Genomic DNA, 26,972 nt, shown 5'->3' with positions numbered 1-26,972 from the left:
TCAGAGCCAGGCCGCGGCAGGTGGGAAACCTTGGATTCCTCCATTACTGGAGCAAGCAAGCCTCCTGCTCACTCCAGCTGCATGGCTGCCAGCCGACATCTTGGTTGGGTTAATTTGCATATCACGCTGATTAGCCAATGGGAGGCGTAGCGAAGTTCGGTCAATTACCATGTTTGTCTATTATTAGATATGATAAATTGTTGATCCTCAGTCCATCTCAGCAGATAAATTCTTTCTTAGATTTCATGTCAAATGAATCTTTCTTATTGGGGTCTACATTACATATGTGCACATTTTTTGAGCCATAGTTCAAAGTATACCTTTCTCTTGACAATTATCCTGAATGCCCAAAGCCTTATGGACCATGTGTTTAGTGTTTCCAATAGATTCCCAACCGCCATCTATTATTGAACTTTAGTTATTTTACTTACACATTTTAAGAATATATTGGTTTCCAAATGTTTCATTCTTATCTCATTTAATTCTGGTACACATTATGCTAAATCAAAGCCAACTCTTAAACTCCATGTTGTTATTGAAAAAAATATTATTCTGCTTTTTTGAAATTTAAAGTAAGCAATATATTTATCTTAATATCTATAAGAAGATATTTTTAAAGATGTTTGAAGTTGCACAATTAGAATTTCATTTGGGACTGAAAATTGCCCACATTCATCTTTAATCTTCCATAGAATTTCAATACAAGAAATTCAGTGGAGACTGATATATCTTTATAATTCAGAAGAATTATTACAAGAAGCCATTTAGAAAGTTATTATATGTGAATACAATTGATTTAACTTTAACAATGAAAAATACCAGTGGATAAATAAATTCTTATTTACTTGTGTTAAAGTTGTGTTTAAGTTATAATGGGAAAAAAATGACATCTTGAAGATAATTATACTTAATACTTGAAGAAATATTTGTCTTTTATGTATTTTAAAATAAAATTTATTATAGCCATAAAATAAAAGCTGCCTTAGGAATAACTGCCAAAACTAATTTTCTATAATGTACTTAAAATTAATACTTATCCATGCCAACAGTTTTCCATGTTGGTCTTTATAAGGTTTTTTCATATAAGATAAATGTCCATAAAATATGATAAAAAGGTTTATTTCAACTCCATATTAACCAAATCAGTGAAGTCTTCATATAAATTTAAAAATATTTTATTTTATTACTAACTAGAGGCCCAGTGCATGAAAAATTCGTGCACTGGAGGGGAGGGGAGGTGTCCCTCAGCTCAGCCTGCATCCTCTCCAATCTGGGAGCCCTTGGGGGATGTCCGACTGCCGGTTTAGACGGAAACAGGCCTAAACCAACAGTCGGACATCCCTCTCACAATCAGGGACCGCTGGCTCCCAACCACTTTCCTGCCAGCCTGATCACCCCCAACCCTTCCCCTGCCAGCCCGACCATCCCCAACTGCCCTCCCCTTCTGGCCATCTTGTGACCACATGGAAGCAGCCATCTTGTGCAAGGGCATGGCAGTTAATTAGCATATTCCCTCCTTATTGGCTGTGTGTGCCGCCATCTTTGCCATGGAATGAGGGTCAATTAGCATGTTCCTTCTTTATTAGATAGGATGCTAATATAAATATTTTATCAAGATCTTACAAAGGATTAAGACAAATTGATGTCTCTCGCTTGAAAACAAACAAACAACAACACTATATCCAAGGTTTGGAAGCAGCCCAATTGTCCATCAGTAGATGAGTGGGTTAAAAAAAAGCTGTGGTAGGTATATTTACACAAAGAAATACTACTCAGCCACACAAAGAAGGAAATCTTACCCTTTGATACAGCATGAAAGGATCTGGAGAGCATTTGGCTAAGTGAAATAAGCAAGTCAGAAAAAAGACAAGTACCATATGATTTCACTCATATTTGGAATCTAATGAAAAAATTAAAGAAAATAGAAACAGATTCATAGTTATAGAATAGACTGACAGCTCTCAGAGTGGAAAGGGATTGAGGAGCTGGGTAAAAATGATGAAGGGGTTAAGCAAAAAGTAAAACAACAAAAAACTCTCATAGTTGGGGAAAACAGAAAAGAGTAAAGGGGGGATAAATGATGATGGATGGAGACTTGACTTAGGGTGGTAAATACACAATAAAATATAGAGATGATGTGGTATAGAATTACATAACTTAAACCTATATAATTTCATTTAATTATCATATTATACAATTAAAAATAATTTTTAAAAGTTGAATTCAGTTTTAACCAAGAAAAACAGTCATTTAGTGAATAGTATCAGTAAAATATCTGATGCTAAACTTTTGATATTCCTTTCCTCAGACATTTTGTAAACCCCCTTTTTCTCTATTGTATCCTATAGCTCATATCCTCCCCTCAATACTACATTTTTTAAAATTTCTTTACTGTCTGTATGCCCTCACTGCACGCTAAGCTCTAAGAATATGTTCTTCTATAACCACATAAATTTTAATATTTCAATGAATAAAAATTAATTAAATGAATAGCAATACTATTTTTGAATGAATGAATAATAAAAATTTTACATTTTGTTGTGCTCTAAATAGGGGTGGTGAGAAGTGGAAAATGTATTTATATTGGTATACCAGGTATTTACCCCAGTGTCCTGAAATCTGTAAGCCCTCAACAGATGTTTGTTGAATTAGCCCAATCTGAATAATGCCACATGTTGGCTTTGCAAATAACTTGGGGATTATGGGGTGAAGCCAATGGGGGTTTTATGAAAAAGGGAAGGGAAACAATTATATGAATAGAAAAAAAAAAGAATTTTTAGTGGTGCTGATAATCTAATGAAAGATTGTACATTTGATGATTAATAAGTAAAGTTATTCTTTAGCCATATGTGTTGGTGTTCATTCTAAAGAATATTCTTACTTCTCAGTCCTCCTAGTCAAGATGTCTGCTTTTCTGTTAGCTTTACAAATGGTTGTTTGGAATACAATGTTGGTTTGCCCCAGTCCAAGGTTTTTATTTTCCCAGTTCAAACATTCCAAAGGTTTAAGGAAAAGATGTTCAAAGCTGTTCCTCTGGGATGTCGGCTCCTACTTCATTTTGAAATGATTTCGTTTATGTCAATTTTGTCACACTTATGGGGACAGTGACCTTAAACTAATCTTCTCAATTTACATTGTATCTTCAAGTAGATGCTTTTCCTGCCACTTGTTTAACTCACCCTAAAAAAGCCATTGTTGCTTGCCATTGATCAGAGGGAAGGGCCCTTTTCCTTCTTATATCAGTCATTTTTCTGGACACTGAACTGAATATGTGCTTATGAGAAAAGACTAATTCCCTTCATGATCTATAGTAGTGAATCTAAGCCATACATATTGGTTGCATAAATTTGATAATCTTATAACTATTAATCCTTAAAAAAAACAAAACAAAAAAACTCATGCTTTATAAAGGTTTGGAGCATATGGATACTTTGACAACCAAAGTTATTAAAGTTTGATAGGTTAGATAACAGTGTTCCAAATGAGGACCCTCTGTTATTTTAAGAACTTTATTTTTCCTCAAGTCCCTATCTCTCTTGTTTTTCTTCTCATTACACTTTCTTCGAAATTTAGCAAATCCAAGTCTCTATCTATGCCTTTGTTGTCAGTTTTCAGTGAGGATATTCTCCCTCCTGCTCTTCATTAGAAGAAAAATATTTCTTTTCCCCTTTTTCCAGAAACAGAGAAGGTCAAGGAGTTCAAAAATAGTGTCTCAGAAGAAGTAAGACAGTGCAATGTAATAAAGATTTATAAATTCAAGTGAGACACGTTTTCAAAGACTAAAGGATGTCTGTAAGTGGATATACTTAAAGGTTGAATTGTGAAGCTCCATCCTGTATTGTTTTTACATATAAGGTAACTTTTTGGCTTACTAAAAATTTAACTATCTCAAAATCTTTACAACCTTTCCCTTTAAAAATAAAATTTGGATTTATTAAATTAAGTATTGGGAGAAGACTATGGAGTTACTACATGTTCCTAAATGCTCTTGCCCATGGCTCTTTTGTTTGTGTTGCTCAAAGTGGTCATGAGATGCAAGAGGAACAGGGCGTATGGGCCTTCTTTGCAGGCTAACTAATGGTGAAGAGATCCATCTGCAGATGACAATCAAGCCAAAGGAATAATAAAGTTTATAATCTTTCCACATGTTTCCTTTCTTCTGAAAGAGATAAAACATACTCAGTGTATAAAATGGTGTTACATATTTGGTGTCTACCTGAGCTGGTGGTTATAGGCACAGTTGCAAAGAAAAACTAAAATTAAATCATCAGGGAGGAATAAAGAATAACTTTATAGTAAAGATACCTGACAAACACTACCTCAGTCAGGTGTTCCGGTTTGTCATCAACAATAATGTTATCCTGTTATTATGTGCCCTTGGTGTTATGTAATCTTTCTCTATTTCTGATCTTTCTCCCAAATATGAATAACCTCAGTTAATCCATGAACAGAGGTAAAACCAAATTCTAATGTATGGCATCCTATAAAATACCTAAGAAATAGTCCTCAAAACTCTTAAGGTAATCAAAAACTAGTTAAGTCTAACACATTGTCTCAATTAAAAGGAGCCTAAGGAAATATATCAACTAAAAGTGATGTGGTGTCCTAGAACTAAAAGAAAGAAAGAAAGAAAGAAAAAAAAAATATATATATATATTAATGGTAGTACAATATCACAATTGGTTCATTAATTATACTAATATTCCATGATAATTAAACATGTCAACAATAGGGAAAATGGGTGTGAAATGTATGGGAACTCTTCTCTTACACAATTATCTTCACAAAATTTTTTTTTTTTGACACAGACATAGAATGTTTGATTTTTAAATTTGATGTTTTAACTTGCAAATACAACACATGTGGCAACTGAACAACAGATAACACATCTGTCATAATTCAATCTTTGAACTGCCTTTTATATATTACATGATATTTACACTTTCAATTTCTTCCATTTGTGGTACTCTTAAAGGCAGCAATGCTAATATTTCTGCTTCGAAAACAGTACTGTAATGTTCTGAAACTGCATAAAATCTATGCATATGATCTGTCAATACAAAGGAATTCTCTTCCTTTTTTGTGCTTTTGGTCTCAATGAAAATGTCCCAAACCTTAAGTTGTTAATATAGTTTTCTTAAGTAAGCTCTTTTCCTTTAAATTTAATTCATAAAACATCTATTAGCATGTATTATGTAAGATGCACATCATTCAAAGACTCCCAGGTAGTTCTCTTATACACTGAAGTTTATAATTCGTGGCACACATGCTCTGGTAGATACCTAGTGAAATACCCAAACACATAGCCATTTGTGCCTGGGCTATTTAATATACAACTCCTCTATTTTGTCATTTTCTAATATATCTACACTAATAAAAGATAAACATGCAAATTAACCATCACTCTATCACTCCACCACTCTGCTACACCCACCAGCCAATCAGGAGCAAGTATGCAAATTAACCCAACTAAGATGGCAGCAGCCATGGAGTTGGAGCAAGCAGGAGCCTTGGGTTGCCCCAGCGATGTAGGAAGCCAAGCTTCCTGTGGGCCCTGGCCGGCCCTGGGCTTCACTCAAAGCTACAAAGTTTCAATTATAGAAGATAAATAAATCCCAAATACCTGCTTCCAGCCCACCCTGGGCTCCACTCAAGGAGGTGCTGGGAAAAAAAGAAAAAGAAAAAAAGGGGAAGCTGGGAGCTTGGGTTGCCAGGAGGTGTGGCCAGCCTGAAAACGGCCCTCAGCCCCTCACCCAGGCTGGCCAGGCATCCCAGTGGAAACCCTCACCCTGAAGGGGGTGTGGCCAGTCTGAAAATGGCCCTTGGCCCCTCACCCAGGCTGGCCAGGCACCCCAGTAGGGACCCCCACCCTGAATAGGGTGTAGCCAGCCTGAAAACAGCCCTCAGCCCCTCACCCAGGCTGGCCACACTCCCATGGGGGCCAGGCTGACGGCTGCCACTACAGCGGTGGTGACAAGAGCCTCTCTTGCCTCCTCAACAGTGCTAAGAATATCCGACTGCAATTTAGGCCTGCTCCCTGCTGGCAAGTCGACATCCCCCAAGGCTGCCAGAGGGATTTCTGACTGCCAGCTTAGGGCCGATCCCCCAGGGCGTGGGCCTAAGCCAGCAGGTGGACATCCCCTGAGGGGTCCCAGAGTGTAAGAGGGCACAGGCTGGGCTGAGGGTCCCCCCACCCCGAGTGCACAAATTTTTGTGCACTGGGCCTCTAGTTAGTAAATAATGGCATGTATTTATGGGTTTCATTATGTTTTTTATTAATCTATATCAATACTATATCAATTAAATATGTATAGCTGGTACTGTATTCTGATACCAATAAGGGAATGATCCCTTAACCAATGAAGCTTCTTTTAGATAAATTTCATTGCTATGCTCAGATATTTATTGTTTTCATATAAAATGTAAAACACGTTAATCAAATTAACATAAGCAAAATATTTGGTTTATCATGAGCAATATAATTTTTTGTTGTCTTCATGACTAATAGTAGATAAACATATATCTAACACCAATTGTTTTCAAAATAAAAACAAATATGTAAATTTTAGAAAATGTATCTTTATAAAACATGTCTTTTTGTTATTGTTCAAACAAATAATCTAATTCTCAAATTCTTTTCAGAATTTATATTTCTAAGTTAACCAAATTATTTGGTTATTTATTTTGGAAATAAATATTTATTTTGCTATAAGTCTGTTTAGCAACTATATAATTTAAGTTGATATATGTAATGATGCTTTAAAAGACATTTTTACAATTTTAGTTGTGTGTGTTACCATTTTGACTTATATTGGAGAATAGGCACGTATAATATTTTATAATGCAGGTATTACCACTGTTTTATTTGCCTATGTAATATGAATTAATAATAACCTTAAGTGAATTTTTACCTTCAGTTATCTAGTAAACTTGTATATAAAATAATTTAGCTAGTATTATTTTCTAAAAAAATATATCAAAAGTATGTGTAGAGCACCATATGATATATTGATTCAATAATTACATTTGCAACTACTTAAAAATATATTGCAGGTATATTAATGCAGAGGCATGTCTTTTAATTTCAAAAGCTTTTGCAATCACATTATTGCTCTACCAACCTGCACAAAAGGAAATAGTTTTCTTTATTTTTATTGTTGAAATTATTACAGATGTCCCCATCCACCCGCCCTCTTTTGCCCACTTTCATCCAGCCCCCGCTCCCCTTTCCCTCTGGCCATCACCACAGTATGACAGTATGACATTGCACTAACCAAGTAATAAAATAAAATTTATTTTTATCTATTTTAATTATAAATGCAATTATCAAAGTGATTATTCAAATTTAGTGTTTTTTTAGTTAGTTGTTTTTAGCTAGTACAGTAATTTTGATTTTATTTATCCTAGCATAATATTTTATGTTATAAATACAATTATTTAGGGGTGATAAAAAGTTGAAAAACAATTATAATATTTTAACTAAAGCATATTTAATGCTAAGGGATTTTGTTTGTAAGAACTATCAGATAACTTTTGACTGTGTCATATAAGTGCTTGGTAATAGAAATGTGATACAGGAATAGATAGCCAATATTAAAGTTATTAATTGCATTGTCATCAACAAAGAGAATAATAGAAAGTAGAAAACTTGAATTAATCAAGGAGGATGACAGGATGAATGTCATCTGTCCTGTGAGTATTTATTTGCTGGTCTGACATTTTCTTATCTCTAAGGTCTACGTTTTAGTTGATAGTCCCCCATTCCTCAACTTTGTCTCTATTTTAAGCCTTTTACTACTTGTATTCCATTTCCATTAACCAATCATTGGATAATACATTTCTGTTTAGAACAATGGTTTAAAATTTCACATATCATGTATTGACCATTAGTTGTCTTAACAGGTAGGTCCTAGATAAAAGTTATTCAATATGAATATATTAGTAGCCATCTCTTAGAGATATGATATATCATTTAAAACCTAAGGCTTGGTTTATCTAAATACATGCAATGATTTTCAGGTTTTGTAAATTTTACCTTCATTATACATCCTGAATCCATGACAATTGTGTTAACACTCTGTATATTAAATCTGATATATATGAAATTTTACCTAGTCCATGTCTCTATCATCTCCTCTAATGATTAATAAAATTGTCTCTCAATATTCCTTCCTGTCTGCAGTGTCTTCTCCTGCTAATCCATATGTCTAATTATCTCGCTCCCCTGCTTTTAAGTGGTTAAATGCTTAAAACAGTTCTTTTCTAAGTGTTCTGTGATGACAAGTTCCATGAAATATTAATAGGGGTTATACTCTGTGCCACTCTCCTTCTTGAAAAATAAACAAATATAATAAAAAAATAAATATTGTGCCAAAGAGAAATGTATTTGGGAGATAGAGCTAAACAAAATAAAGCTTGTTTTATTTCTTTTCATATTCTTTGTTATTTTCAAGTGAAACAGGAATCTCTAAAGGGAGGAAGCAAATCTGACATTTTTGTAATTGATTCACTCTCCCTATTTTGATCTCAGGATAAAAGTATTCCATGAAAAAAAGCTCATTAGATTAACTTAGAACACAAATTCTGATGTCTTTAATATGTTATTTAAAATATTTTTAACCCAGATTGGATTGCTCAGTGGTGAGCATAAACCCATGAACCAGGAGGTCATGATATAATTCCTATTCAGGGTACAAGCCCAGGTTGTGTGCTTGATTCCCAGTGTGGGGCATGCAGGAGGCAGCAGATGGATGATTCTCATTCATCATTGATGCTTCTATCTCTCTCTCCCTTCCTCTCCCTTCCTCTCTGAAACCAATAAACATATATTTAAAATGATAATAATAAAAAGATATTTTTAGCATATACTTGCCAGGTACATCTCTGGACATCTTAGTGCATTTGATTGCTCCCTTCTACCTGAATCTTGCATCCACTTTTCTCTAACTCATTTATATTTTGTCTTGAAGTTTTACTAATACCTTTATTCATCAAGAAATATTCTCATCATGATTTAAGGCAAAGTTTGCATGTGACTTTATTATTAATAATTTAAAACGTTTTCAGCATTATAGGCAAAATTATCTATATATGTAAAAGCCTAAGCTACTGGCCAGCCAGTAGCTTTGATGCACACTGATCACCAGGGGGCAGATGCTCAACACAGGAGCAGAAACCACAGGCATGGAAACATGGAACAGACTGATGAATCTCAGAGGGAAGTGGGGAGAGGAGAGGGGAAAGAAGATTAACCAAAGATCTACATGCATGCTAGAGGCCTGGTGCATGGATTCGTGCACCAGTGGGGTCCCTCAGCCTGGACTGTGCAAATCAGGCTAAAACTGGCTCTCCAACATCCCCCAACGGTTTCCAAATTGTGAGAAGGCACAGGCCAGGCCAAGGGACCCCACTGGTGCACGAATCCATGTACTGGGCCTCAATTGAGTTTATTTATAATTTGTATGTTTATAATTGCTATTTCAGTTTGAGCTTATTTTTATATATATTTATTTTCCATATGTGGCTTTATTTTATTTTTCATTATTTTCTGGAACTACACTATTCCCACTCTAACTAAGCCTTCAGTCAATTCTGCATGTAGTTCTTACACTACTGTATGGTTCTTACTCCATTTATATAAACTTTCTGATTTTTTTTTCTAAACTGAATATAAATATATTTTCCTGTTTCTCCATTTGCCTCCTCTATTATTTTTTTTTTAATATTTTTATTGATTTCAGAGAGGAAGACAGAGGGAGAGAGAGATAGAAACATCAATGATGAGAGAGGATCATTGATTGGCTGCCTTCTGCACACTGCCTATGGGGGATTGATCCTACAAAGCAGGCATGTGCCCTTGACCGGAATTGAGCACAGGACCCTTGAGTCCACAGGCCAATGCTCTAGCCACTGAGCAAAACCAGTTAGGGCTTATTGTTTTCTAAAAGTGTTTTGAAGATCTAGATATTATTCCTCTGTGTGTTATACAAGTTAAGTAGTTTTTCCAAGTGTATGCCTAGTACTTAAATATGTTTAGGGTATTTTTCTCTCATAGTAATAGTTAAACTATTCCTGTAGACTTTTTTGTCTTTAAGACATCTGGAATTTGTGGTTTGCTTAAGTATGCATCTCATTTAAATCATTAAGTATGCACCCCCACTAATTTTTTTCTGTTAATAGTTTTCCTTTTATGCTTACCATTTTAATACACCTGAATTTTATATCAGATAGTGACTTAAGTTATTTTTAATTTAAAGCAAGTTGTCCTAACATCATTTATTAAATATTCTTTTCATAGACTATTTTTCATAGACTAGATGTGCCTAGTGTGGGTTTATATTGTATTTATGCGGCTTGGAATTCACTGAGGGTTTTTTTGCAGGGGAAGGGAGGAATCTGTAGACTAAAGTATTCGTCAAATTTGGGGACATTTTAAACCATTATTTCTTTAAATATTTTATCTGTCCCATTATCTCCCACTTGCCTTCCGAGTCTCCAAATTACAGTATAATAGGTCACTGAAGTTATGTTTATTTTTTCCCAAGTCACCCAGATTCTGTTTATTTTTTCACATTTTTTTCTTTCCGTTTTTTATTAACCCTTTTCTGTCAGCTCCAGCTATCACACTCATCAGTTATTTCCATAGTTTAGATATTGTGATTTCCAGTTCTTGATTATGCTTTTATTTTCTGTTGGATTCTATTTCCCTAATCCCCTCATGCATTAAGACCATAATTTTCTTTACTTCTTTGTATTTATAACAGCTTCTTTGAAGGTCTCCTCTACTATCCAAATATTTGGATCATTGTGAGCCTTTTTCTGTTTGCTTTTGTTTCCTCCTTGGGTCTTTGACATATTTTTGTTTCTTCACATGTTTAGTAATTTTTAATAGCATGATAAACATTGTGTTCATGTAATAAAGAGTATGCATTATGCTGTCTTTTTTTAAAAAAAGTAATTTTTAAAAATATATATTTCTATTGATTTCACAGAGGAAGGGAGAGGGAGAGAGAGATAGAACATCAATGATGAGAGAAAATCATTGATCATCTGCCTCCTGCTCACCCCACATTGGGGACGGAGCCTGCAACCTAGTCATGGGCCCTGACCAGGAATCAAACCATTACCTCCAGGTTCGTAGGCTGACACTCAACCACTGAGCCATGCTGGCCAGGCCTAAAGAATATTGATTTTAGTTCTGTCAAGCAGTTATTTTACAGGAGGCCTGTTTTGGTAACATGACAGATTGACTTAAGGCTTTGTTAGAGTGGGCATAATGTAGTTCTTAGTCTACTGTATGATTCTTACTCCTAACATATGATCTTCTGGTACTTCAGTTGAATGCCAGATTATAAGGTCTCCCATTCTAGCTGAACCAAAGCTCCAATGTCGAGGCTCCTAGTACTGTGTGACTTCAAGTATCTCTGCTCTTATCTCAGCCCAGTAGCAGCCACTGTCCTAAGTCTTGTGACCCTGTGCATGAGTAGCCTAACTCTTGGGCAAGAACCTGCAGAGAATTCGTCCCACATATGTCTAAACACCACACTTCACACCCACACCTCCGGTCAGCCACCTCCTTTCCAGTGCATAATTCCATTAGTAGTATTGCTTTACCATCCCAAACTTCAATTTATGTTCCCTCAGTGTAATGGGACCAAAGTACACTGCTTAAGTTCCACTTCCCTATCCCAAGGCTGAAAAATGGCCTGTACATGGAGAGCTACAGTGCATGTTCACATATGTTTATATTCTAACAGAGATTGCAGTCTGCATTACCTATTGCCCAATGCCTGAAAACAGTTGCCTTGAGCATTTGGTCCAATTTCATAATATTTACAGAGGGAGGCAAATCTAGTACCATTTCCTTTCCTATGGCTGAAGCCTGTTACTGATTTGAACAGCCCATATGAACATAATTCAATTATTTTTGCTCTATCTCCTGATCTGTCTGTCTATGCCTGGGGTTATTTTAATTATCTTACTACCAGTCCTAGAAACTGGCTGAAGTAAAAGTAATAAAAAAGCAGAAATGGGTACCAGGAAGTCTAAATCACATGTTCATGCAATTTACTTCTGGACCTACTCACGGCCGTTCCCATAGAGAGCATTTCTATATAGTGATGAAGTACTGATTCGCAAACCCTCCCTTATGATTTTGTAACCATAACGGCCTTGTCATTTCACAGTTGCCTCCTGGCCTGCATTCAGTCTCCTGTGACCAAATAGTAAACCAGAAGACGATTCCCAAATCAAGAATGTTTTTTGGAAGAAAAAACTATGATTTTACTCACAATTTCTTTCTGGGCTGCTTTCCATACATAGGTCTCTAGAGCATCCCTGTAAGCTACAGACACTTCTACTATTTCATCTTCTGGGTCATTATGCAGAACAGCTTGTTCAAAAGCTTGAACCTGCAACAGAGGCCTTTCTTGTTCAGGGTCTCGGGAAAAGCTAGTAGACTTGTAAGTTTATTGGAAAATATTTGGGTTAGAGAACCGAAATTTTGTATGCTATGTCTCCAGCATTATCACTTAAGGTTTTTCATTTTAATGTAATTAACATGCTCAAAATACTGTACCCCTAGAATTTTCACCAATGTGACAGATCGCTTAAATTTTGCAGGATTTTTTTCTCCCACCCTCTGGCAAATAGGACATTTATAGTGTACTTGTTATTCCCTACCCACCAGAGCCAAAACATATTTTCCCAGATGTCATGGAAATATGTGATGTTTCATGGGATATCGAAGTGCCAAAAGTTCTTGAAAACTGAAGGTAGAAGGAGAATTATCATATCCCTGGGGTAAGACATTGAAGTGATACTGATGTTCCTGATATCCCTAATAATATTGATTTAGGAAAAAAAGTGTTAAGTCTAAATTTACACACTAAGGGCCATATATAATTACATATTGTTTTGTGATTAATCACTATGCTTTAATTATGTTCAATTTGTAACAATGAAGTTGGGGGTCACCAACTGTATTGAGGAACTGTATTAAAGGGTCATGGCATTAGGAAGGCTGAGAACCACTGATCTAATACAATAGTTTCATTGATATCAAAAAGTTCAATTTAATTGAATCAGAATGAATAGAAATTTAAAAACATACCATTGCTCTCCTTAACAATACCTTTCTTAACAGTGAAAAGAATATTTGCTAGGCTATTCAGTAGTTATGGTTAAACATGTTGGTCATGACAGATCAACTGTGTTAACTCATAGTCACGAGATTTCATCTACAGCATGGCTAGGAAATGTTGACACTACAGACTCTAGGCTACTTATTACCTCAGGCTTCCATTAGTCCATAATAGGTTTTACAGCTACACCTTTGAGTCCAAAGTGAGCGGAACGACATCAATTCATCTCACTCAGGTCAACCTTAATCTGGTACTCTCTGAAATTTCTCCTACAGGCTATTCCCAGGTACCTGTCTACACCAGTTAGCACAGTACTCTAATTACTTTGGTGAATGGTTAATCTTCTTAGAGCAGGACTTGCATTAATTAATCATTTATATATAAATTTTGAATTTTCTCAGAATTTTATAGCCTTTCTCATTGCCAGAATCTCCCTCTGAGAAGTTGCCTTTCTTCTCAGAATTTGACTTTTTTGTTGAGAATTTTGAGAATCAAGCACATAGGGATTTTATGGAATATCAAGTTTTCTTTACTTTGAGTTTAAAGTCATTGAAAAGATTTCAATTTTGTAATTTCAACATTTAAAAATACTTTTAAGCCCTAGCTGGTTTGGCTCAGTGGATAGAGCGTCGGCCCGTGAAAATAAATAAAAATCAAAAAATAAAAATACTTTTAATTTAAAACAAATACTATATCTATGGATTATGCATTATAAAACTTACAAAAGGAAACAGCTATTTTATTTATTTATTATATGATTACTAGAGGGCCAGTGCACAAAATTCGTGCATGGGTAGGATCCTTAGGCCTGGCCTATGATCAGGGCCAATCTGGACCTTCCTTCCCCTGGCTGCCAGATGCAAGCTGCCAGCTACCACCTGGAGCCTTCCTTCATTCTGAAAGGCCCCCTGGTGGTCAGAATATGTCATAGCAATCAGTCAAACTCCAGGTCAGTAAAACTCCCAAAGAGACAATTTTCATATTAGCCTTTTATTATATAGGACTAGTGGCCTGGTGCACGAAATTCATACACATTAAAAGGGAATTAATTAGAGAAAATATTTTAATATTGCTATTTGCCCTTTCTCTATAATAGAAGTGTCAGAGATGAAAGAAAATTCGTAAAAGGTATATGAAAGTCTCCCTCCTCTCAGAGTCTGGGGCACGCCATGGGACCAAGAGTCAAGTCCTTGCCAACTGTGTGCACCTCAAAATTGCGTAAAACTCAGACCCAGCTGGCCCCCCCCCTGTCAAGCCCCTCAGGGCAGGGGGGCACAGCCTCAGGTCTCCTGTCAAGCCCCACCAAGTGGGGGGGCATGGCCTCAGGTCCCCTGGCCCGACCTCAGGTCCCCTGGCCCTATTGCGAGGGCGTGAAGGCACAAGGGTGTGAGAGAGTGAAGGTGTGATGATGATTTGCATATTAGCTCTTTATCATATAGGACTAGAGGCCCGATGCATTGGGGGACGGTATCCCTCAACCTAGCCTGTACCCTCTCACAATCTGGAACTGCTGGCTTCTAATCCCTCATCTGCCTGCCTGCCTGATTGCCCCTAACCCCTTCTGCCTGCCAGTCTGATCACCCCCTAACAACTCCCCTGCTGGCCTGATCGACGCCTAACTGCTCCCCTGCCAGCCTGATCCCCCCCAACTGCTTTCCCCTGACGGCCTGATCACCCTCAATTTCTCTACCCTTTTGGACTGAGTGCCCCCAACTGCCCTCCCCTGCTGTAACTCACCTCCTCCACCAGGACCTGACTCCTCCACACTGCACAAAGCTGCAGGACCCCCAGGCCTCACTGTGTGGAGCAGCCACCAGGCCCCGCCTCTGCTGTGCACTCAGCCATCTTGTGGCAGTCATCTTGTGGCTGCCATCTTGTGACAACGTGTGAGAGCATGACACTACCCAGGCATTTTTTAAAAAAATATTTTATTGATTTTTTACAGAGAGGAAGGGAGAAGGATAGAGAGTTAGAAACATCGATGAGAGAGAAACATCGATCAGCTGCCCCCTGCGTACCTCCCACTGGGAATGTGCCTGCAACCAAGATACGTGCTCTCGACCGGAATTGACCCTGGGACCCTTCAGTACGCAGGCCGACGCTCTATCCACTGAGCAAAACCGGTCAGGGCACTCCCCAGGCTTTTAGGATTATTAAAGGTAAATATAATTTTTTAATCAACATGTGGTATTGGACTGATGTGCCTAGTTCATAAAAGAATTCTTTTTATTTCATAAATTCTATTTGTCCCATTTTAACTTCTAGCATTTTTTGGAAATATATGTAATAGTTTATGTTAGAAAGCAGCTTCAAATATATATTTTATTTATTGCCTTAAGCACCCTATGAGGAAGTTTCTCAATGGTATTCTATTTTACAGATAAATTAATTGAGATTCAGATGCATGACTGATAAAGCCTAGAATACATGAACTTTACTTTGGCTCATAACTTGTCCTTTTGTGTGTTTTGTAATTGTTCTGTCTTACCACGGTTTTTGTATATATGTATGTGTGTGTATGTGTGTGTGTGTGTGTGTGTTTCAATGCTTCTGATAAAAGGCCTTACTTAAAATTTCAATTATCTTATAAAAGAAAACTGTACCCAGAAGCAACATTAATGACACTATTCATTTTTCTTATTCCTAAGTATTAGCACCTGCTGCTTGAACTATATCCCATTATAATATTTTCTACATCTAAATCTCTCTGTTGGGGGTTATTAAAATATTTGAAAATAAGGGTATTTAATATAACCTGACATTTATTTTGATACTGGTTTACTCTTTAATACCAATAAATGATGATGATGTTTCATTCTCTAGCATTATAATACAAAGTTAATTTTTTAAATGTATTTATTTATTTAAGTTTCCCCCCTTTCTTTGTTTCATTCTTTTTTTCTTCTTCTCATTCTTTTTTCTATATAGCAAAGCTAACTCTAGGTGGAGGACTTTTGAGGTTAAAAACTATATGAAGATTGTATTTTAGTGTCAAAATGTTTGGTCATTTTGTGATCTTTGGTATTGTTTATAATAATGACTTTAATAAAGTTCTTGTAATAATGACTTATTTCAATTAAAAAATTAAAATAATATGTATTTCATATAAAATATTTAAGCAATGCAAAAAAATGGAAAAACTTTTAATTCCTCACTAAGAAATATATATATATATATAAAAGCCCAGCAATGGAATGGCAGAACCACCAGGACAACCTGTAGACCAGTTGCTGTGACATGCACTGACCACCAGGGGAAGACACTCAACTCCAGAGCTGCCCCCTGGTGATCAGTGCGCTCCCACAGTGGTAGGGCTGCTCGGTTGACTGGGATGAGCAGCGCTCCCACAGTGGGAGCAGCTGCTCAGCGGGCGGGTCCACAGCCACTCGGCTGACAAGGATGAGTGGTGCTCCCACAGAGGGCCAGGCCCTGCAGGCCACACCCCCCACCAGTGTATGAATCCATTCCCTGGGCCTCTAGTATTTTTATAAGTTAAGGTAAATATTTATTTAATGGAAACATAATATAATGAGACATACATTGCCTGCAATGTCCACTAAATTTGCAGGACTAAAAAAAAAAAAAAAAAAGCTATTTTTTCACTTAAATAAAAGTATCTTTTACTATACTTAGGTCTTGCTCAAGGACTACCTATGGGTAATTCTTTATTTGATAATATAAAGATGCTCTTTACATTCTTTTCTCAAAACAAGAGCTAACTCATCACTCAAGAGAAACAGAACTGCTTGCAAATTTACTTTGCTATTTTAGTTCTACTCTTACTCACAGATATTAGAGAAATTTTAATAAAGCTGGGATCTAGTATTAGGGATCATTTCGTAGTATGTTTATTGTATCCTTTAGTATTTTCACAATGTACATAAATGCATTACCAGAGAATGCAAGAGAGTATATATTCTGGTTATAGTAGTTATGTTTGCTTTTTTTTTCTCTCTTTTCCTCCTGAGTTCTGGAAATGTTTCAATATTCAACAATCACAATTCATACAAACATTTATCCTCTTCATGTTAGGTACTCTGTTAGTATAAATTCCTTTACCAAAAACGTATTTGTGTTCTATTAAACAAATAAACAAAACAAATCATAATACGTTAATATTGGTACTTAGCCCAGACCATCATTTCATAAAATATTCTTCACTCATTTATTTAATAAATAGATGTTATATTCCTAAAATATTCTACAAGCCATCAATGTATTTAAACCATACTGGGTAATTAGCATGTCAGGGTAACAACGCTTCCTCCCATTCAAGCTATGAGGATTAAAAGAAATCTTTTCTGAAAGAAGTTATATTTAAACTGATCTCTGAGGTTTAAAGCAAGTTATCCATAAGGATAATGTGTTGTAAAAATCATAGAAAAAGAAAAATATGTGTATGAAATCTCTAATGTGATGTTCCAGAAAATGGAATTATTTAGTGTGGCTAGAATTAAAAATTGATTGAAAGGGTATTAAAAGTTGAAAAAGTTTTGAATTATATAAGAAATAACACATGATATGGAATTGGAACCAGGAATTTATGATGTAATAGCTTTAGATTGGCACATAGGTGAGTGTTTTAAAGTGCAAACAGATGAATAACTATTGGTTTTTATAGCTTTTTAAAAGTTAATTCACAGTCTTACCTTCTACAAGTAACTATTTCCTGATGCAAGACCTAAATCACTTCTTCCTAATCTCAATATGTTTAGCGCAAGAATAGGAAAATATGCTTCACCTCCAACTTGTTTGGTACAGGGAAAGTAAATGATGTTTAGTCCTCAATTGTTTAAACCAGAAACAGGAAAGTATGTTGGTCAGTTCTCAGTAATTAAGGTCATAAATTAAAATGAAAGCTAAACTAAGTCACAAGAAAAAATACTAGTGCACTTGGCCAAAGCAATTTTATTAGATGGGTGGTTGGGGAAGTAACATTGAAATGGATTGAAGAGTGTTCAGAGAATCAGGAGTTAATATAATGAGTGCAGACCACACTTGCAAAACAGCTGGTTATACAAGAAAATAGAGAGGAATCGCTATGGCTTGAGTAGTCCATGAGGTCAAGAAAACATTTTACTAATTTTATCGTTTTATATGTCTTAGTTTGGGGGAGCCTTTAGCAAGTTTAAATTCTGATATGACGAGATCATATTGAACTTTTTAAATTACATTTCTTGTAACTTGAAGATTTATGTTATTGAGTGGCAATAACAACGTCATGTTATATGAATCTTACAGTGTCACATTATACCATCTGAGATTCTTAGATTAGAAAGTGACCGTATGGTTAAGTTAATGAAGATATAAAAATTAGACAATAATAGAAATAATCCAATGTCAGATTTTACTTAGTACTTACAGGACCCACTATAAAGATCTAACCTATTTCCTAAAATTTTAAGATCCCATGTGTTGAACTAATAAGGGTGGAATGTGATATGAAGAATTTTAAATAATGAACCTCAGCATAAAAACCATTAGTGTTCTGATGTGAAAACTCCTTTTCAAATCCTGAGGTCAAAGGTTAAGGACAACTCAATCCTGAGATCAGGAAATGATTTATGAGGAAATGTGCATGTACTGTGACAATGGCTTTATGGGGAGAAAATCAAGTCAAATCTCTGACAGATCAACCAGTCTTCAAGGAAAGTGACTTATTTTCAGTTATAATATAGAGAAACTCAAAGCGTAAGAAATTTAAGGGGGAAAAATTTAGGATTGAACATGAACTCTGCAAAGAAATAGTTTGAAAGCCAGTTTCTAGCTCTCTGTTCTTTTAAGATTTATTCTTTCGAATTACTTTTAACATTTTCAGGAAAGCCCATATTATAGCCAATAATTATTAGGGTAACTAGATTACATAAAAGGAGGTGCTGCCTGACAGGTGTGCCTCAGTGGTTGAGCATCAACCTATGAAACAGGAAGTCATGGTTGGATTCCCAGTAGGAGGCATATAGGAGGCAGCTGATCAATAATTCTCTCTCATCATTGATGTTTCTATCTCTCCCTCCCTCTCTGAAACCAATAAAAATATATATTAAAAAGTAAATAAAATAAAAGATGGTGCTATCTTGACAGTAATTAGCTTTTAGACTGTTAGTACTGTCAAATTCTATGTCCTGTTCATGTTATATCTATGGTCTCAACCAAACTCTAAAAATGTATTATTCTATTTTTTCCCTATTTGTGCTAATATTTCACCCAACAGAAATTGGGTAACTTGGAAAAAAAAAAGTATATTGAAGTATTATCTTGATAACATTTCCCAGGTATAAAACTCTTAGTGAGGTGTAAAATTTTCTGCCCTAGGTATGTTATGTACCTTGTAAGAGATGAACATAAATATATGAATGGATCCTTTACACTAATCTCCTTTAAACCAGCCTGGAGCTACTCTTCAGGGCAGTCTCTAATATCTTGGTTTTTAGACCTTATTCATGAAATCTGGTACCAGACAAGAAATATCAGATCTCAATGGGACAGTTCTAATCTATTTGGCAATAGATACCCCCGACTTGATTCTCTTTAGTTCCCTGAGAACCAATAATAATATGTTCATTCTAGATTTTTAAATGCATCCTGCAGGGAATTTTGTGACTTTTCTATTCAATGTGTTAATCTGTGGGAGAACTCTGCTGCTCTTGTTGCATCTACATGGTGGCACCTCCTTTATTCTGGTCCTAGGAGAAGCAGGGTGGACATGTCGTATGAACAAGAAAGATACCTTCTTTAAGCAAAGCCACTAAAGATTTGGGGCTGTAACATCTAGCCAATCCTAATGGCGATGAAGCACCAACTCTACTCTCTAGGAGGCTTTGATGTTATTGTCAGCCTAACATTAGAGGCCAGACCTCTTTATATATACACCAGAGGCCCAGTGCATGAAATTCATGATGCATGGGTAGGGTCCAATCTGTGGGGCAAATTGTGGGGCAATTGGGCGGGGGGGGGGACCCAGTGCATGAAATTCATGCATGGGTAGGGCCCAATCTGTGGGGCGAATTGTGGGGCAATTGGGGGGGGTGGGGGAGACCCTGCTGGCACCTGCCTTGGCTGGCCTGGGGCCTGCGGGCTGGGGGCAGGTCCTGCATTGATTGTCTGCCACCTGGTGGTCAGTGTGCATCATAGCAACGGGTCATTCCACCGGTCATTCCACCATCTGGTAAATTTGCATATTAGGCTTTTATTATATAGGATATCTTTTTTCATGTACATTTCTGTATTTGATTGCTAATATTTGGTTTAGGATGTTTGCAAATATATTTAGGACAGAGAATGACCATTAATTTTCCTTCCTTGTAACAACCTTTTTAGGTTTTGCATCCATGTTATATTTGCCTCATTTAATGAATTGGGGACAAGTTCTTTTTCTGTTCTTTGACAAGTTCTAAGAAAGAAGAATTTTTGTTTGCTTTGTTGTTACTGTTTATTGCTTTGGTTTTATTATGATGTGTAGTTTTCTTCATTTTATCTTGGAATTTGTGTCTTTAATACATTTTTTACAACTTTTGATCATTCTTTCTTCAAATGACATTTGCCTCATCATGCTTCTCCCCTACTTTGACAGTTATAGTTATATGAATATTATAATTTCATACCATGTTTTATGTTTCTGAAAATACTTTTTTAGCTTTTTATCTCAATATTTTAGTTTAAATATTTTTAGATCACTTTGTCTCCTTCATATGCATCCAGACTGCAAATTCATTCATCTTCCAAAATCTCAAATTATAGTATTATATTTTCTTATTTATTTCCATTTGATTTTTTCATATAACATAATGTCTTGTGAAAATCTTGAGCTTGTCACCTATACTAAAATATATTAATGACAGTTATTTTCACATCTATTAAGTACGTAATTATGACCCATGCAGAGATTCCTGCAGCACCTGGGAGCCTGTTTATATTCTCTGTTAATTCTCCCTAGGTCCTGTTTCTTTATAGGCCTGCTATTCTTTTTCTTTAATGGCAAGCATCATATATGTGCAAAAGAAATCATAGAGTCCGGATGAGGTTATCTTTTCCTAAAAAGAATGTATTTTGACTGTTTTCTGACATTTAGATTAGAAAATTACCTCATTGCAATTAGAGATTTTACTGATTTAAATCTAAGTTTCAGTCTCTGTATTATCTTATCTTTTTCCAGTTTCCTTAACCCCTAGGATACAGCCCTTAGGAAGTCTAGGTGCAAGCCTGTGTATTTATCACAGTCCCTTTTCCCTGTTGGTCCTTAAATTCAGATGTTTATTTTTCAAGCTCTGCTTAACTCCCCTGCTTTCTATAAGCCATTTTCTGCTGTCTAGCATGGCTTAGGAATCAGCAATTACCTCCAGAGAAAACATGGTTCCCCATGAGAGCCTTACCTAATCTTCCCTCCTTTATGCCAGCTCCCCCCACCCCCCCACTTACCTTTCTGGCTAACTTTGGAACCCACAATTCCAATATCCATTATTTTCCCCAAACCTCATGACACTAACAAAAGTTGTGTTTAGCTGCTACATTATATTCATAATATTCTCATATTCACCCTATGCTGCTTATAATTAGTAAATACCTAGGGAGTGGGGCCAGCACAGACTAATGAGCTGACTTCCATGAATTCGCCTTTACTAGAGGATCCTGGCATAGCTGCTTTAGTAGCTATTATTAAACACACATAATTATTTTGATATTATATGTAACTCTGTTTCTGGTGTGCTTGGTGAAGGATCTAGTCAGCTACAAGTTATTGCATCGTAATTGGAAGCAGAATATTCCATATTACCCTCTATCTTGAAATAAGCCATTTCATTATTCATTATTCTTGATGGTTGTGGTGGGCACATCATACATCTCAGGATACTGAAATGTCCTCATCATGGAACAGTCTACTATATCTATTCATAGATATAGTAGCCATAATTAAGTATCATGAACTTTTTGAAATCCTGAAGTTTGTTACTGATGATTAAAACATAAGTAACTGAAGTAATACATTCTGTATTATTGCATATTTTTGTTTAACCAGTTAGGTACAGAATATGAAAGAGTAATTTATAATTTACTGTTAATCTTTAATGAACTATATTTCATAATTTCTCATAATAAAATTCACCTATTTCTGTAAAGCAACATTTACCATACCTCACAAGAATCATAATTTAAAATAGTATAAGATGATCTACTTCAATATCAAATGGAATAAAGTAACATCTTATTTATTAGTAATTAATTTTAGACTAGGCTTGTTTGTATTAAACTATGTTTGGGACTTTTTCAGGTTTACTAACTTTATGTTATTATAAATACAGATAACCTATCTTTTAAATCTTTTTAAAGACAAAAACACAGATAATTTATAATTTATTTACTGCTTCCTGAAGAAAATCATTTAACCCAAAATAGACATTTTTGTTGTTTTGTTAATCTTCACCAGAAGGAAATTTTTCATTGATTTTTAGGGAGAGTAGAAGAGAGAGGGAAACACTGATGTGAGAGAAGCACATCAATTGGTTGCTTCCTGCAAGAGCCCTGATCAGGGCCAGGCCAGGGAGGAGCCTGCTACTAAAGTATGTGCCCCTGACTGGAATCGAACCCAGGACCCTTTGGTCTTCAGGCCAACACTATCCACTGAGAAATTTGGCCCAAACCAGTTAGGGTCAAAACGAATTTTTTTAACATATTAATAATGAAGAAGATAAAGAGAGAGTCATTGATTTTCTTTGTACATTTTTAAAACTCTGAACGTAGTTCTGGACAATTTGTGGGCCTTATAACACCAACATTTTTGTGTGTGGTTTGCAGGCTGTCAGCCACGAGCCATTCATTGACACCTCAAAGTGATTTGGACTCCAGCAGCTCTGAAGAATTCTATCAGGCCGTTCACCATGCTGAGCAAACCTTCAGGAAAATGGAAAGTTACTTGAAACAACAGCAGCTCTGTGATGTTATCTTGATTGTTGGGAACCGCAAGATACCCGCACACAGGTATAGTAATCTGCCTTTATTGGAAACATGTATTTATGCATTTAAAAGTGATAGTCTGGTAGATAGATTACAAACTTTCATGATTAGAAAATTAAGAATTCATATTTCTAAGAAAGCTTGGGTATTCTTCTTTTGTCCTTATTTATTTCTTTCAGTAATCTTTTAAAGAAATAAAGCAAATATAAGCAGTTCAAAAATACAACTTCTGCCCTAGCGGGTTTGGCTCAGTGGATAGAGCATCAGCCTGCAGCCTGCAGACCAAAGGGTCCTGGCAATTGATGTGTTTCTCTCACATTGATGTTTCTCTCTGCCTTTCCCTCTCCCTCTCTCCCTAAAAGTCAGTGGAAAAATATCCTAGGGTGGGTATTAACAACAACAAAAATACAACTTCCTTTAACTGGTTGATAAATGCTCTGTTTTATATGATTCACAATTATATTGAGTGGAAATTAATCTTAATGTAGTATATATTTCTAAGATCTGAAATGAGATATGCTTTTCTGATTGACTTTTTGAAAGGAAGTAAGATTACCTTGGGTACATATTATTTGTTGCAACTAGGAAATTCAAAGTATTTCATATTTGGCTTTTATTATATAGGCTAATTGATAATTTCAAGGTTCATGAACTAGACATCTGATTATGTTGTGCCATATTAATTTGCTATCAGTTTACGTATTAAAATTCATTACATTTGATGGTATTTTACTCAATTTTTTTAATGAAAAATAATTTTAGTTTAATATTGATACTGATTATTTTAAGTAGTTGAATATATAGACAAAGAGCCTTAGATAACCCTGACATATCATTTAATACTATTAATACTAATGAATTATTTTTTTTTTGGCACTTGTTAAAATTCCCCTGGCCTCCCCTACCCGCCAGTGTCTTGTGTCCATTGGTTATGCTTATATGCATGCATACAAGTTGTCAAGGGCGGGGGGAATAAAAGGAGACCTATGTTATACTCTTTGTAATACTTTAAGCAATAAAAAAATAAACTTTTAAAAAAAAGAGATGAACCAAAAAAAAAAATTAGTGCATTTCTCTTCCTTGTGATTTTTAACTTAGGTTGTATTATCTAGATAAATACACATATAAATGTGTATTATTGAAAGGATTCCTTTGTAATACTTTAAGCAATAAAAAAATAAATGAATTTTACAAAAAAAGAGATCAACAAAAAAACAAAATTAGTGTATTTCTCTTCCTTGTGATTTTTAACTTAAGTTGTATTATCTAGATAAATATGCATATAAATGTGCATTATTGAAAGGATTCCCGAAAAAGAAGGCTCTATTTCTACCCTGGTAACAATATTAAAATGTGGACACTGACTTTGAACTAATACACTAAAACTACATAGGAATAGCATAGGAAGGAACAATTGACATTGAAGAAGTTATATAAAACATGTGGGGTTCAATCTGTAAGCAAACTCTGGCAATAATATAGTATTCACAATTATTTTTCAAATATTTTTATGATATCACATTAATAGTCATTATTATTAAGAGATTTAAGTTGCAATATGTGTGGAAAATATGCAGGTTATCCTAAGCTCTAACCTAACTAGCATTTAGATAAAAATTATATTATTAAATGTATTCTTAATTTAAGTGTTACTAAATTTACTTCATTTAACGTATAAGTTAAATTAAATAATTATATATATTTAAAAATAGAGGTACTCAATCAATTCAAAAGTATATTAGCACATCAAATGCTCATTATTTTTTTTAAAAGAGAAGTGTTTAATATAATTCATATAATTTTATCTTATAGTCTTCTATTGTTAGTAATACAATATTTGTCATTTGAAGTATTTTTAACCAATACATTGATCAATTCTTCTATATTATCTTCTAGATTGGTTTATTACTCTTTTTATCTAGGTTGTTATATTATTTTTAAATAATTTGTTTAATTATACAAGTTGTGTTATAATAATTTTGATTATTAGGAAGTAAAATTGCTTCTTGGTTTTGATTACTTTAAAACATCTTAACAATGCATTTCTTTTATACATATTATCGACATTTAAATATTTCATATATTTATCACATATTAAATAATTTGTGTTATTATCAATTATCTACATTTTCTTTAAGTGAGAAAAAAATTAGCCTAAGACTATCTGTTAAATTAATTAAAATAAATAAATTATATTTACACCATGTTTTAAAACTTAACATTGTTTATTTTACAAGTAATTTACATACTTATGATTCTAAGTTGAATGTGCATATATTAACAAAGATGTGGGAAATATTTATGGGGCACTTAAAAATAAAGCACTCTTTTCAGTAACAGCAGGTACATTGTGCCCCCTTATGTATACTTTTGTACAATGAACTGATTATAATTAATGCAAAATTAGCTTTTTGCTTTAACCAAATAATCATTTTAGTAATAGTAATAAACTAATAAACTCTTAAGTTATTCAATTATATTTTAATTAATGCACAAATTATAATTTTGCCCAAATTGTCTTTGGGCAAAATTATAATTGGTGATGCAATCATTAGCACTGAAAGGTTTTGGTCTATTATAATTTTAAATAATGAAAAAATAAATAATTTGCATTAAGATCTACTGCTCTTTCAAGAAAGGCACTGCAAGCTGATGTCATAAGCACTCACTAAATCAGGAGTGGGCAAACTTTTTGACTCGAGGGCCACAATGGGTTCTTAAACTGGACCGGAGGGCCGGAACAAAAGCATGGATGGAGTGCTTGTGTGAACTAATATAAATTCAAAGTAAACATCATTACATAAAAGGGTGCGGTCTTTTTTTTTTTTTTTTTTAGTTTTATTCATTTCAAACGGACCGGATCCGGCCCGCGGGCTGTAGTCTGCCCTCGGCTGCACTAAATAGTCATCCATAAAGATCATGTATATTTAATTTCATATAAATATCTCAATCATTCAAAACTTTCAAATACATTTCTATTTAAGTTAATAGATTATGAGCATTGAAAGGCTCTTCATAAAACATTTTGTTTGATGCTAGTTATATTGTATATATATTTTTATCTGATGTAGATCACAATTATCAATGTATTTATGAAATACTATGTCTATATAGATACATTAGATATTGTTAGGCATATTTTAAAGTAGGTTCACTCTGAAAGGCTAATAATCATAAAAATGGCACATTAATATATTCTTAGAATGAAAAGCAATCATAATTCTTAATTTATTTGTGCTTTAAGTCCTCAGATAAATTTGAAAATACAGACTTCTCAGACCAGCTGGTGTAGCTCAGTGGCTGAGCAACCACCTATGAACCAGGAGGTCACAATTCAATTCCAGGTTGGGGCACATGCCCAGGTTGTGGGCTCGATCCCCCATAGGGGCCATGTAGGAGATGGCCAATCAATGATTCTCTCTCATCATTGATGTTTCTATCTCTCTCTCCCTTTCCCTTCCTTTCTGAAATCAATAAAAATATATTTAACAAAATAAAATATAAACTTCTCATAAATAGCCCAGAATAACTGATTATCAGCAAATGAACAAAACACTTGAATGTAAATTTCTGAGTACTAAATGCAGAGAATTTCTTGATAGGTAGGCTGCCTGTAATCAGGGATGTCATATTTGGAAATTAGACTGACAAGGTCAATATTAAAAATTGGACTGTTGAATTTTTAAAGGTAAGAGAATTAAGAGCTTTTTCAGGGCCTACTCTGTTATAATGTAACTAGAAGCACAGTGCATGAATTTGTGCATGGGTGGGGTGCGTCTGGGTGATCAGGAGGGATCAGGCCAAAACCCGCAGTCCAACTCCTACATGCCGCTCCTGCTCATGCCAGCCCCACTGCACCTGCTGCAGGCTCGCGCCCAGTCA

At 35.1% G+C, this 26,972-nt stretch overlaps 1 protein-coding gene across 1 annotated transcript in view; it reads left to right on the top strand.

Annotated features, from left to right (window-relative positions):
• The first annotated feature begins 19,845 nt into the window (after positions 1 to 19,845).
• KLHL1 (kelch like family member 1) overlaps positions 19,846 to 26,972 on the top strand; it is a 257,625-nt gene continuing 250,498 nt past the window's right edge. The window contains exons 1-2 of the mRNA XM_006761432.2: positions 19,846 to 19,850; positions 22,932 to 23,114. Of these exons, the coding sequence (XP_006761495.2) occupies positions 19,846 to 19,850; positions 22,932 to 23,114 (188 nt within the window). The remainder of the gene's footprint in view (positions 19,851 to 22,931; positions 23,115 to 26,972) is intronic.

The sequence above is a fragment of the Myotis davidii genome, unplaced genomic scaffold, assembly GCF_000327345.1.
Source record: "Myotis davidii unplaced genomic scaffold, ASM32734v1 scaffold277, whole genome shotgun sequence".
Taxonomy (NCBI): Eukaryota; Metazoa; Chordata; class Mammalia; order Chiroptera; family Vespertilionidae; genus Myotis; species Myotis davidii.
The sequence above is the reverse complement of the archived record's forward strand: the minus strand, read 5'-3'. Positions and strand labels throughout refer to the sequence as shown.